At 41.2% G+C, this 16032-nt stretch overlaps 1 protein-coding gene across 4 annotated transcripts in view; it reads right to left on the reverse strand.

The window, feature by feature from the left end:
* The window catches only part of KIF21B (kinesin family member 21B), a 151090-nt gene that overhangs the window by 94582 nt on the left and 40476 nt on the right, over positions 1–16032 (reverse strand). For all 4 annotated transcript variants that reach the window (XM_073615972.1, XM_073615973.1, XM_073615971.1 and 1 more), the window contains exons 2-4: positions 8149–8371; positions 7771–7953; positions 4450–4599 (exon numbers count right to left, since the gene is read on the reverse strand). In XM_073615972.1, coding sequence (XP_073472073.1) covers positions 4450–4599; positions 7771–7953; positions 8149–8371 — 556 coding nt within the window. The remainder of the gene's footprint in view (positions 1–4449; positions 4600–7770; positions 7954–8148; positions 8372–16032) is intronic.

The raw sequence follows: 16032 nt of genomic DNA on the forward strand, positions 1-16032 counted from the left end.
GCATCCAACAACATTCATCTGACAAGGATGCGGTGTGCCCCAGGTACCAGCACACAGAAGCGGGCAGGTTCTTGCCCAGTACGGCACGGACAACACAGAGGCTGCCGGCATGCAGGAGAAAAGAAGAGCGGTGATATCAGCAGTCATCGGACCACCCACAGAGGCTGCAGGCGCCAGCAGATGAGCGGGAGAGACCGGAGAACACCCGCACTGTACCCTCACTCGAGTATAAGCCGAAGGGGGCTTTTTCAGCATAAAAAATGTGCTGAAAAACTCGACTTATACACAAGTATGTACGGTATATCTCTGAGATGCACTGAAGCTGTTTTTCTAAAAGCACCAAGGTTTTGAAAAAAAGCACATTAGTCTGTAAGGAATAGAAGAGGAAAAGCTCCAGTTTATTCAGTCTCAACTTTAGGAACTGAGGAAATGCCACCCTGCTGGGATTCATAGGTCATGTATTAGAGAAAGAAAAGTGGATTTTGGCTGTCTTTGCTACAAAGCTACAATTATCAAGGCAAGATTTAGACATCATGCTGCTTTGTAAAGTTCCTTCCCTTGTTATAATGGGGCTATTTTAGCTCTGGCTGGGGGGGCTGTCCCCCGGTCAGAACACAATAGCTCAGCAGGGAAGATTGCTGTACTAACATTGGATTGTTAGTACAGCTGTTCTTCCTGAGCTCTTCCGTTTTTTTTTGTTCAGCCCATTTTTGCCAATATCTTTATGTCTAAATTGATCAGCGATGGTAGGCTTTGGAAGCATACACACTCTGGTGATAAGAGAGTCTTCACATTTACTTTTTTTTACTAAGGACTTGCACCAAATAAGGGCACAAAAAAGCATTATTTTGTAATCGTTTGCAAAGAAGCCATTGGGGCCTGTTATATCTGTAGTTTTAAAAATATGATTGCTTAGGGGATTCCAAGGATAGCATGGTCAAGTAAGTAGTAGAGAGATTCAGGGACACAAGGAAGACTATTTTTAAAATGTCCTGAAGCCTAGTACAGGTGAGCTGGTTGAGTTTGTAAGGTGCGGAGTACATTTGGGATTTGCTGATAGGCATCCCTCCGCTGTCTAATTTATTTGAAAAATAGCAAGACTTGCTCATTACTCTTAGGGCCTTTTCACACTGCTTCATTAAAAAAATGCAGTAAAAACGCATATGCGTTTTTGCTGTGTTTTCTGGTTGCCTGACACCAATCATGCACCTGTGAAACACGACTCAAAAAAGTGCACCAAAAATGCAACTGTGGTGTTTTTAAACATGCACCAAAAATGAAGCATGCAGGACTTTTAAAAACGCTTTAAACACCAAAAGTGCATCAAAAACTGATCAGTGGGAAAAGGCCCTTAATGTATAACGTGTTGTACCCATTTGTTTTTCTGCAGCTTCAGAAGACATGTAGTTCTGTGAGTGGACATGGGATCTGACTTAAAGTTATTGAGATAGATGGCATAGTCACATTTTAATATATTCACTTCAGACTCTACAATCACACATTCTTAAATTCAGATGTGGCAAATTTAAAGCCAGAATAGAGATAAACATTGAATTTACCCAATATGCTACTGCACATTCCTAAAGTGGCTGTAAGGCTCGGTTCACACATGGGCGGCACGACTTGCAGGTCGCCTCAGCGAGGCGACCTGCAAACGACTGCCGGGGCGACTTGCGAGACGACTTCTGCATAGAAGTCTATGCAAGTCGCCCCAAGTCGCCCCCAAAGTAATACAGGAACCTTTTTCTAAGTCGGAGCGACTTGCGTCGCTCCGATTAGAACGGTTCCATAGCACAGAACGGGAGGCGACTTGTCAGGCGACTAGGTCGCCTGACAAGTCGCCCCAGTGTGAACCGAGCCTAAAGACAATTTTTTTTTTTTTTTTTAATAACAAACATGTCATATTTACCTGTTTTGTGCACAGAACAACCCCAATCCTCTTCTTCCTGCTCCTGACTCCACCCCCCTGCCAAGTGCACCCCAAAGCAAGCCGCTTGCTATGGGGGCACTCATGCGTGCTAGTTTCCAAGCCGGCTTTGGGTGTCAACTTGACACACAGAGCGCATTTCAGCTCCGCCCCCTCTCTCTCCTCACTGACTGTGATCAATTGCTCCCGCTGCTGCCTCTCTGTCCAATAAGAGAAATGAGAGAGCTGCTGTTCTCATGCACATGGCTGGATTGAGATTGGGCTCAGGTAAGAAAAAGGGGGGCTGCATGCAGAAGGTTTTTTTACCTTCATGCATAGAATGCAAGAAGGAAAAAATAACCTGCTTTTAGAACATTTTTAAGAAGCAGCGCTTTGGATGCTGCAACACATTCTGGTTGAAAAAGTCCAGATTTCTCTCTGGCACAGATAGCACAGCTTACATTGCTCCATGCTACTTCAGAGACCACTGTGGGTATCCTTAGAAGCATATTTCTTCTCCCCAATAGGAATGCACAATCTGTTGCGCCCATCCAAAGGGGAGTGTGAGATAGGGTCAAGAGCTAAGGGAAACTGATTTCTCCCAACATCTCTGCACTCTTTTGTGGGTAACCTCTTTTTCCCCAGGCATTTTGAATATCCTAGCTTTTCATTGGTGGAAAAAAAAACATATTATCACCTCAATCCAGAGCTTATACAAAAATAAATATATTAAAATAGCAATATTCCACTGAGTGAATTATACTACTACATAAAAATGTATTTCCTCTGTAACGAAACGATCTGATAGAATATGTACACCTGCTACAGTTGAACAAAAATGCAACACAGGTCAAGGTATCATATCTTATTTATATCTCCCTTCATGACCCCCCCCCCCCAATCCTTTCTACACCATTAAATGGGGAGCAGGAATTCCAACAATTACTAACTACTAAAGACTTGAACTCTATTTGGACAAATGCATGTAAAACGTCATTGATTGTATTGGCTGTAGAGGCTAACTATAAACTTTTATTTTAAAAGTGTACCTAAACTTCTTCTTGCATATCCAAGGCAAATCCCTATTGTCCTGCAACTTGTTTTAGAGCTTGATCTATACAGGGCACCTTTAGGCATATTTGGTGGAATTGTGCTGATGTCCTGACTATTTGATTTCATGTATGCCAAACAGTGGATACGGAGCTAGGCAGACACTTCTGGATGAATCGCCGTCTTTGCAAATAACAGGACTGCTGTGGTAAAACCCAATTTCTGTTAAGTAAAGAATATTCTCACAGCAACTAAAAGAACCCTTTTCAATGGGTAAATAGCACCATCACTGTCCTATACAGAATTTCAGAACAGAGTTTCTCCAGTTCTGTTCTTTGAAGATCTTACAAATGCGCAGGACAACAATCTAGACAAGTTCCAACAAATTTACCCAGAAATGACAACTTCTGACCTAACACCTTTAATTGAAATTCACTTAATTTAAGGACTTTCCACTATGACTTACTCCCTCTCTCTCACCCCCACCCCACTCTATATGGCCCCTGTGTTGTTTCCCCCTTCCCTCCCCCATTCTTTCTCTTTCTTTTACACCTTTTCCTTCACTGAACAGTTTCTCATTTCCTTACTTTCCTAGTCCTCCTCCACAATATCCAAATATCGCCTCAATGTTTTATTTTTGTAAATAAAGTCTTGAACATGATCCATTATCATTTGTGATATTCCTACACAAAACTGATTTGTAAGTTTGTAAACTTTACAGCAAATACTGTATATATTGAAAGAAAAGGTGCATTGGGGTGCTAATGAGAATGACTGTCACCGCACTGCACCATCACATGTAACCGCAGCCCAGCACTGTGATTATATTTTTAAAGCGGGGGTCCACCTATCTATCGTTTTTTTTTTTTTTTTGAGTTCATTCACAAACTTTTCTTCTCAGCATTACATACTCACATATTGTGTGTAATATGTCCGCCTTTGTCAGATTTCGTCGGAAAGAATAACTTATATTATTCACTGCAGGCGGTTTCCATTTTCATTGTGGGCATTTGAAGCCCACAAGCATTTATTTCCTGGATGCGGTGAATGCTGTGCTCCCAGCATTCACCGCTCGTTCCTGCACATGCTCAGTGGCATCCTGGAAAGCCTGAGACTAGCTCCCAGGAGTCTGGGAGAGGCTAGAAACACGCCTACTCCCATGGGAGGAGAACCAGGAAGTGCAAAGAAGAATAGAAAAATAAAAGGTAATTACTGCGATTTAAATTTTTTTAAACGGCATGTCAGCATCTAGGCAAGGAAGAGAATACATACAGATATTGTTCAAAATTTGGGTGGAACCTTGCTTTAAGCATACAAGAAGCCCACAGGTGATCCAAGCAGTTCATGACTTCTCAAAACGGACATATTAGTTTTAGCATGACATACTCAGTACACTATAATTAGTTAGACATTGCCTGTGTTTTGTTACTGTTTTAAGTGATTCCCTCTTTATATGACACAAGAAAGGAAAATTGTATAAAAAGTATGCCCACCTCAGCCTCAGAAATGACACTACGAGTACTTGCTCCACTGACATATATGCCACCACTGGCATCTTCATGAATCCGGATGTTGGATTTTCTATGTCGAGAGTCAGGGTCGCGGCAAACATCAAAGAGATCCAAAATCTCTTCATTATAGAGCTAAAATAGAAATTAAAGAAGAAAAATATGTTTAAAACTGAATATAATTAGGAATCTGTCACATGCAGACCACAACTAAAAAGAATGATTGAATACATGTTGTGTTTTAGGAACTCTATTAATTATGTAAATAAACCAATTTAACTGACAAATATACTGTGTATATATATATATATATATATATATATATATATATATATATATATATATATATATATATATATATGAACATATAATGTGCAAGACCTTGTTTAAATTATGCTTATTCATTCTAAATTCATAAACTGTATTTGCTAAGCAAAAACCACAAAATCTGGAGATATTTCATAACAATGTTGCCCTGAAAACATAAAGTCAGGAGAATCTGTCCTGTTTACTTCTTGGTAAGACACTGACTGGGGTCAACCACAACCATACTCAAAACAAGATGTTACTGTAAAGTATCCATAAAAGGAACCTTTCTCCAAATGTTAGGAGAGTGATAGCGATTCAAACTTGCAGGAACAGGAAACATCGACATACATCTAGATGATACAATGCTCTCTGCCCCAGGAACTCTTTTCTGAAAACTATCTGTGCCAATCTTCCAGTGCAGAAAGCAATGTCTTACCCTTGGCCTCCATGACACCAACCCTACCTATAACTTCAACACTGACTCTCACACTGACCTTCCCTTTAACCTCAACACTGACCCTACCACTATTCCCTCCTATAACCTCAACACTAACCCTCCCACTATTCCTTCCTATAACCTCAACACTAACCCTCCCACTATTCCTCCCTGTAACCCTAACACTGACCCTCCTAATCTTCCCTCTCCTAAACCCTAGCACGAATTCTCTCTTTAACTCTAGCAGTAACCTTGCCTGGAACCCTAATGCCCTGTACACACACATCCCTGTTCTGTGAGGAGAGGAGAGACAGATTGTCTGTTCCTACTAGCTAGGAACAACGATATGTCTCCTCCTCTAGTCATTCCTATCCCCCCACAGTTAGAAACATAAACAAGGGAACATATTTAACCCCTTGATCGCCCCCTAGTGTTAACCCCTTCCCTGAAGTGACATTTATACAGTATTCAGTGCATTTTTATAGCACTGATCGCTGTATAAATGTCAGTGGTCCCAAAAATGTGTCAAAAGTGTCCAATCTGTCTGCTGCAGTACCGCTAAAAATCGCTGATCAACGCCATTAATAGTACGAAAAAAATAATAATAAAAATTCCATAAATCTATCCCATAGTTTGTAGATGCTATAACGTTTGCGCAAACCAATCAATATTATTATTATACAGGATTTATATTGCGCCGACAGTTTACGCAGAGCTTTACAACATGAGGGCAGACAGTACAATTACAATACAATTCAATACAGGAGGAATCAGAGAGCCCTGCTCATTAGAGCTTACAATCTAGGAGGGAGGGTCAAGTTATACAAAAGGGTAACAGCTGTGGGGGATGAGCTAATGGAGAAATTAGTGCAGTTGTTAGATGGAGGCAGGATAGGCTTCTCTGAAGAGGAAAGTTTTCAGGGATCGCCTAAAGGTAGATACATTTGGAGACAGTCTGACAGATTAGGGTAGGGAATTCCAGAGGATGGGCGAGGCTTATTGTTTTTTTTTTTTTTTTTTTTAACCAAAGATATGTAGAAGAATATATATTGGCCAAAACTGATGAAGAAATTTGATTTTTAAAAACATTTTTGGGGATATTTATTATAGCAAAAACTAAAAATTATAGTTTTTTTTTTCAAAATTGTCACTTTTTTTGTTTATAGCGCAAAAAATAAAAACCGCAGAGGGGATCAAATACCACCAAAAGAAAGCTCTATTTGTGGGAAAAAAGGACATCAATTTTGTTTGGGTACAACGACGCACAACTGCGCAATTGTCAGTTAAAGCGACGCAGTGCTGTATCGCAAAAAATGGCCTGGTCATTAAGCAGGCAAATCTTCCGGTCTGTAAGTGGTTAAGGAAAAAAAAAAATAACCCACGACTTGTCCTAACCACCCCTCATCCCTGTCTCGGTTGCAGCACCGCTGTCCCTCACTCCCTTGTCTCACAGGAGACACTGCTGCTGTCAGTCTAATTCCAGCGGCTTTCTGGCGCTGTGTGTGTCCTATGGAGGCACCCAGCCCAGTTTGGGAACGAGCACACATGGATGCCTCCTTAGCACCCAGCTTGCTGAGAAAACACCCTGGGGACAAAGGAATGTACAGCACAAGTGGGAGACTGCCAAAGAGGAGGTAAGGGATGTTTCTGTGCAATATTACTGCACAGAGCAGGTAAGTATGACTTTTTGTTTTGTTTTGTATAAAAAAAGAGAACAGCTTTTAGTATCACTTTAAAGTGCAGGACAAGTCAATAAATATTTTTGGATAGAGGGTTGAAGTAGAGGATGAATGAGATAATTTGAACTCCTGTACATTTTATTTACTGCTATCCAGAACTCTTTCACAGTGATGTCTTCTCAACAGTTCCTCCCTACAGGAAATGACAGTAGGCCCTGTTCACACCCGAACGCAGTGCGGGAAACCCTTCACATTCAAAACACACTGCAGTTGTGATCTGCAGTGGGTGTCAGTGTTCACTTAACGACGTCACAAACGCAGTGTATTTGCCTGCACCGGATCGCATGATATAGACATACCAGGCAATCCGTTTGCAGTGAGTTTCCAGAAGTAGTGCATGCACTACTTTTGGTGCAGTGCAGTGCGATCTGAACCCATTCAAAATTGAACCGCATGTGAATTGCACATTCCTGTGCGATTCCTAGTGTGAACTGCCCATAAATCTCCAACAGCATAACAGACAAAAGTAAAAATGCTTTTATTATGTTGAGTAGAGGAAGGGTTGAACCCATCAACTTCCTATTGCTCTTGGTGTCCCTTTTACAGATTTTCTTATACTTTTTGTCTGGAAAAAACATGGTCACCAAAGGGAAAATCTCTCTAACAGAGCTCTATATAGCATTAAAAACCAAAGCAGGGTTTTAATCCTCTTATACCCAGAAGTAAAGGACATATGCTTTCAGGTGACCTATCTTCCAATGTGGGATATTATCCAATATGCATATTTTAGTACATGGTAAAAGTTATAAAAAAAAAAGTTGTACTAATGTACAAGTCAACTAGCAGACTTGTCTATGTTTTGATACTATTGTCTTCACCTACCTCCAGAAATTGTGCACTAACTTTGAAGGTGGGTTCAGGCTGTCCATTTTCAAGGGCTCTAGATATTCTTTCCTGGATTGTGTTGAAGAGCTGTCGGACAGCACGGGGAATGATGCCAAGTTCAGTATCGCCTACCGACAGGTCAAATCCGCTGCCCATCGTGTAAGTCTTCCCCGCACCTGTCTGGAAAAAATATAAAAAAAAATAATCAAATGAAAGAAACATTTGAGGCTTAATTCATTTAGTAGCAGTGGTGAAACAGGAGAATTTTTTTTGTAAAAGACAAGTTTAAAGCACAAAACAATACAGAACATGGAGTGCAAAGCAGAAATAGCAGAAACGTGGTAATCTTCTGAACTGGATAAAATATATACATACCTGACCATATGCCAGCACGGTTGCATTGTAACCTTGGAAGCATCCCTCCACCAAGCCACGTACACAAGTGTCGTAGATTTTAACTTGCTCGGTGTTCGTATCAAACACATAATCATACGTGAAGGCCTTGTCTTTACCCAGAAGTACCTGGGGTTCTCCAGGATAAACCCAGGTACATATATGACATCCTTCTGCTTGTTCTTTACTGCTCTGAGGGCGGATCCTGGATAAATTGGTAAATGGAAGAGTTGCATAAGTAACCTGTAAAATGCTTACGCTTCACTGGGCTTAAAGCGGAGGTCCGCCCACCCCTGCAAAAATTAAAAGCCAGCAGCTACACATACTGCACATACTTTTAATAATAGGACACATACCTGTCCTGGAGTCCAGCGATTTCGGCACCGCAGCTGATGTTTCCATCATGCAACTATGTTTCAAAAAATATATGGAACTGGATGGGACTTTAATTGTGCCTCTGAGAAGTGTAAACAAATGAAATACAATAACAAACTTATGAAAAAATGGACAATTTTATTCACTATAAAAACAGTTGAAAAAAGTACATTACAGTTTGTACGATTAGGTTTGAATTCAGGGTGTGCAGATCCCCAACAATTAATAGAAATATGGCCTACGCGTTTCGCGGACAGTGCCGCTTTGTCAGGGCCTTGAAGATAACACATTATGACGTTGTGTGAATTCTACAGATGAAACAACAATTAGTACTGTATAAATTATATAATTACATAGATAAGAATTGAATACACACTGTATACAGACATTAATGCATTTATCCTTATATAGTTATATATTAATAGCATGTCATCATAAATATTTATCAGTAAAAACATTGAACAAACAAACCTAGTTACATTTTCAACTCATTGGGGGTATATAGCGATGCTTTTCACACAGGGAGCTAGAACAAAGGGAGTCAATTGCATGCTGTAAATTATCCAGATATGTGACGCTAAACTATGGAATTATGTAAAAGTATACACATACATACACACATATATATACATATATACACACAAAGGCCATAGTGTTTCATGAAGGCGTATCACTCACCCAGAAACTGTAATCAGAGGACACCGGCTTGGCGGGACAATGTGAGGCCTGGGAGCCCATGGGAAAACTCCACCCCACCTTAACCGGGAGGAATGGGTGGGTCCCTATACATGCAGATGGAAAAGCATGATAAGCCAAATGGTGGCCTCAAAAAAAATAATAAAGATAGCTAAAAAGACACAAGAGAAAGAGGGGACAGAATAATTATGAAGGGGGATAGCAAGGAAGGAAAAGAAAAGGGAAGAAAAAAGGAAGGAGAAGAAAAGGGGGAGAGGGAAATAAAGTGGAGTAGGAGAAACAAATGAAGGGAACAGGAAAAAGGAAGAGAATGCCAAGAAGGCTGCACAGAAAAGAAGGAATAAAGAGTAGAAAGAAAAGCAAAAGAGAATGGGGGAGGGGAAAAGGCAAGGGCAAGGGGAAAAAAAGAATGAAAATAGAAAGAAAGGAAGGAAGATGGGTGAAAGGAAATAAAAGTGGGAAGGGGAACGGGGGAGGAAAGGGAAAAGGGGGGGGAGTGAAGGAAAAGGGGAAAGAGAGGGCTGCCAAAAAAAAAGGGAAAAGGGGGGGAGAGGGGGGAGAAGGAAAAACCTTCTCCCTCCCCCTTCCCTTTTCCCTTTTTTTTTGGCAGCCCTCTCTTTCCCCTTTTCCTTCACTCCCCCCCTTCCCCCCCTTTTCCCTTTCCGCCCCTTTTCCCTTCCCACTTTTATTTCCTTTCACCCATCTTTCTTCCTTCCTTCCTATTTTCATTCTTTTTCCTTCCCCTTGCCCTTTCCCCTCCCCCATGCTTCTTTTCTGTGGAGCCTTCTTGGCATTTTCTTCTTTTTTCCTGTTCCCTTCATTCTTTTCTCCTACTCCACTTTCTTTCCCTCTCAGCCTTTTATTTTTCTTCCTTTTTCTTCCGATTTCTTTTTATTCCTAGCTATCCTCCTTCATATTTATTCTGTCCTCTCTTTCTCTTGTGTCTTAGTCATTTTAGCTATCTTTATTATTTTTTTTGAGGCCACCATTTGGCTTATCACACTTTTCCATCTGCATGTATAGGGACCCACCCATTCCTACTGGTTAAGGTGGGGTGCAGTTTTCACACGGGCTCCCAGGCCTCACATTGTCCAGCCGAGCCGGTGTCCTCTGATTACAGTTTCTGGGTGAGTGAAAGATACGCCTTCAAGAAACACTATGGTCTCTGTGTATGTGTGTGTGTGTGTGTATATATATATATATATATATATATGTGTGTGTGTATACTTTTACATAATTCCATAGTTTAGAGTCACATATCTGGATAATTAACAGCATGCAATTGACTCCCTTTGTTCTAGCTCCCTGTGTGAAAAGCATCGCTATATACCCCCAATGAGTTGAAAATGTAACTGTATTTGTTTGTTCAATGTTATACAAATATTTTCATTTTACTGATAAATATTTATTATGACATGCTATTAATATATACCTATATAAGGATTCATGCATTAACGTCTGTATACAGTGTGTATTCAATTCTTATCTATGTAATTATATAATTTATACAGTACTAATTGATGGTTCATCTGTAGAATTTACACAGCGTCATAATGTGCTATCTTCAAGGCCATGACGAAGCGGCACTGTCCGCGAAACGCGTAGGCCATATTTCTATTACTTTTTGGGGATCTGCACACCCTGAATTCAAACCTAATCGTACAAACTGTAATGTCCTTTTTTCAACTGTTTTTATAGTAAATAAAATTGTCCATTTTTTCATAAGTTTGTTATTGTATTTTATTTGTTCACACTTCTCAGAGGCACAATTAAAGTCCCATCCAGTTCCATATATTTTTTGAAACATAGTTGCATATCTTCCCAGGATGGTGCCTCTGTAGAAGTATTAGTATTCCACGTTCACGCCACCCCTACATATATGATGTTTCCATTAGCTGTCAGGTGCTGCCGCCGCTATTGCTGGTGAGGAACCCAGCAGTGGAACTCCGCTTTAAGCCAACAGCCTTTTTTTACTTAACAGAAACCTGTTTTAAGATTAACAGCTATAATTACCATGAAATATTACGATTTGAACAGTTATTTCTGTTTTTTTGACCCCTTGCTAAAAAGAACTCACTGCTCCTAAAGTGCCCCTGCCCCTGCCCAAAGCAGCGCTTTGCGGGACTTTTTAACCCTTTTTCGGCAACAAGCGGGGGTTAAAAGTGTCCCGCTAGCGGCTGAATAGTGCCGCAAAAATGACGTTAAAGTGCCGCTAAAAATAGCCGTGTTTTACCGCCGACGCCCGGGGCAGCTCAGTGTGAAATGCCTCTAAATCTTTTCAGGTGTGCCGTGAAAATTTTTTGATCTTTTTGGTGTGCCGCAACACAAAAAAGTTTGCGAAACAATGCAATACAGTCATTGCTGCACCTGCTTCATGCTAGCCTCTGCTCACCTCTGTGTGACTATAGCAGTCTATGCCCCAGTCTCCCAGTGCTACACAGCTGCACTGAAACTAACTAGAACTAGGACCATGCTAGCTAGGGAATGGGGCTGTGCCAGACAGAGCAAAGATTATTTGAAGCTTATAAAAGTAGGGGCAACCATAACATAAAAGCGAACCTGCCACTGAGAAACAGCAAACCACTCTACCATTAGGCCGGGTTCACAAATGTGTGGCTGCGGTTTCCATCCTGGGGTCCGGTGCGTTTCTCTTCACTGGTTCAGGTGCGATTCAGATCTGAATTTTTGCCGGAATTCGCACCTGAACAGGACCCAAAAATGCACAGGACCCTTTTGGAATGCAGACATGTCATGAAAATCGCATCCAATTTGCACATATTTGAACCCAGCCTTACCCTTCTCTTGCCTCCTTAATCCAGGCTGTAACACCATTACAATTTTTTTAGTTTTAGGACACTCATGTACAATCCCAACAGTCTTGGTACCTGAGCTGTCAGTGGCCCAGCTCAAGAATTACCACATGGGGCCCTAACTAGCATTGTATTGACCTTTAATATTTGAAAAAGACGTTTGTTGGGGTTACAGCAGGACTCGGACCACTGATAGGATTGCTCCCCAGTCTATTACAACAATTTAGTACTCTGGTATTGTGCATCTCTCTGTAAAATGAAATTCTGTTGTAACATGGATTGTTCTCTTTCTGTAGCATGACAGTCTGTGGTAATATACAGTGCAGTGAAAAAGTATTCACACCCCTTGAAATTTTCCACATTTTGTCATGTTACAACCACAACTGCAAACCTACCAAGACATGGCGGTCTACCTAAACTGACAGAACAGGCAAGGAGAGCATTAATTAGAGAAGCAGCCAAGAGGCCCATGGTAACTCTGGAGGAGCTGCAGAGATCCACAGCTCAAGTGGGAGAATGTGTCCACAGGACAACTATTAGTCATACACTTCCCAAATCTGGTCTTTATGGAAGAGTGGCAAGAAGAAAGCCATTGTTGAAAGAAAGCCAAAGGAAGTCTTGTTTGCAGTTTGCGAGAAGCCTTGTGGGGGACACAGCAAACATGTGGAAGAAGGTTCTCTGGTCAGGTGAGACCAAAATTGAACTTTTTGGCCTAAAAGCAAAACGCTATGTGTGGTGGAAAACTATCACTGCACATCACCCTGAACACCCCATCCCCACTATGGAACATGGTGGTGGCAGCATCATGTTGTGGGGATGTTTTTCTTTAGCAGGGACAGGGAAGCTGGTCAGAGTTGATGGGAAGATGGATGGAGCCAAATACAGAGCAATCTTAGACCCCATACACACTATTAGATTTTCTGCAGATTTTTGTCTTCAGATTTAACAACACCATATAATATGAGGTCAAACCCTTATGCCGCGTACACACGGACGGATTTTCCGACGAGTAATGTTCGATGAGAGCTTGTTGTCCGAAATTCCGACCGTGTGTAGGCTCCATCAGACATTTTCCGTCGGAATTTCCGACAAACAAAATTTGAGATCTGGATCTCAAATTTCCAACAACAAAATCCGTTGTCGTAAATTTCGATCATGTGTACACAATTCCGACGCACAAAGTTCCACGCATGCTCGGAATCAAGCAGAAGAGCCGCACTGGCTATTGAACTTCATTTTTCTTGGCTCGTCGTACGTGTTGTACGTCACCGCGTTCTTTGCGTTCGGAATTTCCGACAAGATTTGTGTGACCGTGTGTATGCAAGACAAGTTTTAGCCAACATCCGTCGGAAAAAAAAACATGGATTTTTTTGTCAGAATGTGCGATCATGTGTACGCGGCATAAGAGTTTCAATGTGTATACAACCAGGCAAGCTCGTGCACTAAATGGTTTTGGTAAATCTGAAGACAAAAATCTGCAGAAAATATAATAGTGTGCATGGGGCTTTTATGGGGCTTTTGAAGAAAACCTGTAATGCCCTGTACACACGGTTGGATTTTCCGACGGAAAATGTGTGATAGGACCTTGTTGTCGGAAATTCCGACCGTGTGTAGGCTCCATCACACATATTGGCCACTGCCCCGTTTATAGACCCGACGTACGTGTTTTACGTCACCGCGTTTAGAACGATCGGATTTTCCGACAACTTTGTGTGACCGTGTTTATGCAAGACAAGTTTGAGCCAACATCCGTCGGAAAAAATCCTAGGATTTTGTTGTCGGAATGTCCGAACAAAGTCCGACCGTGTGTACGGGGCATAAGAGTTTGCAAAAGACTTGAGACTGGGGTGGAGATTCACCTTCCAGCAGGACTTCGATCCCCCTAAACACACAGAGCTACAATGGAATGGTTTAGAATAGATCAAAGCATATTCATGTGTTAGAATGGCCCAGTCCAATTGAGAAACTGTGATGTGCAAAGCTGGTAGAGACAAACCCCAAAAGACTTGCAGCTGTAATTGTAGTGAAAGGTGGTTCTGCAAAGTATTGAGGGGGACTGAGGGGGGACTGAATACAAATGGACGCCACACTTTTCAGATATTTATTTGTAAAAAAATTTTGAGAACCATTTGTCATGTTACTTCCACTTCACAATTATGTGCCACTTTGTGTTGGTCTAACATAAAATCCCAATAAAATGTACGTTTTTGGTTGTAACATAACAAAATGTGGAAAATTTCGAGGGGTATGAATACTTTTTCAAGGGACTGTATGTCTCTCTCCAGCACAATAGTGTCTTGTAAATTCCATCTCTCCTTATACAATATAATTATCTATCTATCCATAAGCTACTTGCCCACCTGCTCCGTTTCCTTTTTAGTGTATATCTCTGCGTATGTTATTCTACTGGTTGGTTATGTGAACATTCCCTAAAAGCACACCCCTAGTTTAGTACTGGTATTTTTCCCCTGATGCATTAGCAGGGGCGGACTGACAACTCATGGGGCCCCCGGGCAATAGGAGAAGACTATGGGGACCCCAGGCAATAGATTATGGGGCCACACAGTATAAACACACACACACATACAGTATACACACAATATACACACACAGTATACACACACAGAATACACATACATACACTGAAAAGGTACTGGAGAGGCGGGGCAGCTATAATCTTGGGATTTTTAAAAAAAACACAGATTTTTACATACTGTCCCTGGGTTTTATTGAGGCTGGCAACCCTGATGGGGCCCCCTAGTGGCATGGGGCCCTCGTGCAGTGCCCTAGTGGTCAGTCCGCCCCTGTGCATAAGTTATACCACCTTCCTAAAGCAGAATGTCACCCTTAAAGGAAAGTTCTGCTTTAAAACCTTCATCCCCCTCCTCTACCGCTTTTGGAGCTTTTTTTTTTTTGGAGGGGGGTGTAGATACCTAGTCTTAGCAGGTACCCGCTCCCAATTTCACTCCAACGGCCTAAGCAATCGAAGAAGTTCTCCCCCACTTCCCTGCCCGCAACCTTCTGGGACACATCACATGTCCCAGTTTGCCATGGGACCATTCATATATAATAGTGTGGCTTGCACAGTGGGAAGCCAGCTCTGAAGCTGCAAGGTGTCACAGCTGGCTTCCCTTAGTAAATATGCTGGCGCCGGACAGCCAAAGACCAGTGAAGAACTTGCTTGGGTGAGGACAGCGCTGGATCTCTGGACAGGTAGGTGTCCTTTTTTTAAAAAGATCAGCAACTACAGTAGCTGCTGATGTTTTATTATTTTTGTAAGACCGAAGATCCTCTTTAAGAACTCTGTTTCTTAAATACAGACAAAATTGTTTTAAATTGCATTTACATTTTATATTTGACTTAATTATAGCTGTACAAATGGAGAAGGAGAAAATGTAGAACACAGTGACTAGAACTAATGTATTAAAATTGGAGCCGAGACAAATGGAACAAAAGTGATACTATTTGCCTGTAACATCATTTTATTACGGACACACACAACACACACACATTGTCTCTCTCTCTCTGGTATGTTTAGTATTTGGTCGCTCTATATTATACTGTTTACTAGCCCCATAAATAAGGTCGCATGACAGCGCCCTGTGGGCAGAGGGTGGGAGTAACAGAAAGCTCATGACACATGTCCATTTAAGCAGATTAGGGCTCCCTTGTGAATACTGCACTGCTTACATTGATTGGCTTTTCCCACTTAGAGGAGTCTGTGTTATGTATTGAAGCAAAGTAAGGAGAGATTTCTGTCGTGAGAGCCACAGTGACAGAGCGTTACCTTTTGTACTTTGTACTTATGCTATTACGCTGAAAAGATGGAAAATTGTTCCTAATATACATGAAAGAAAAAAAAAATCAAAATAATCGGAATTTTTGATTTAAATCTGATTTTTTTTTTTATTTAAAATGATTTTTTTTTTAATCAAATTTATTTTAATAAAACTTTTGGGAGTAAAAATCGATCTTAAGATACATT

Source organism: Aquarana catesbeiana, linkage group LG02 (genome assembly GCF_042186555.1).
Source record: "Aquarana catesbeiana isolate 2022-GZ linkage group LG02, ASM4218655v1, whole genome shotgun sequence".
Classification (NCBI taxonomy): Eukaryota; Metazoa; Chordata; class Amphibia; order Anura; family Ranidae; genus Aquarana; species Aquarana catesbeiana.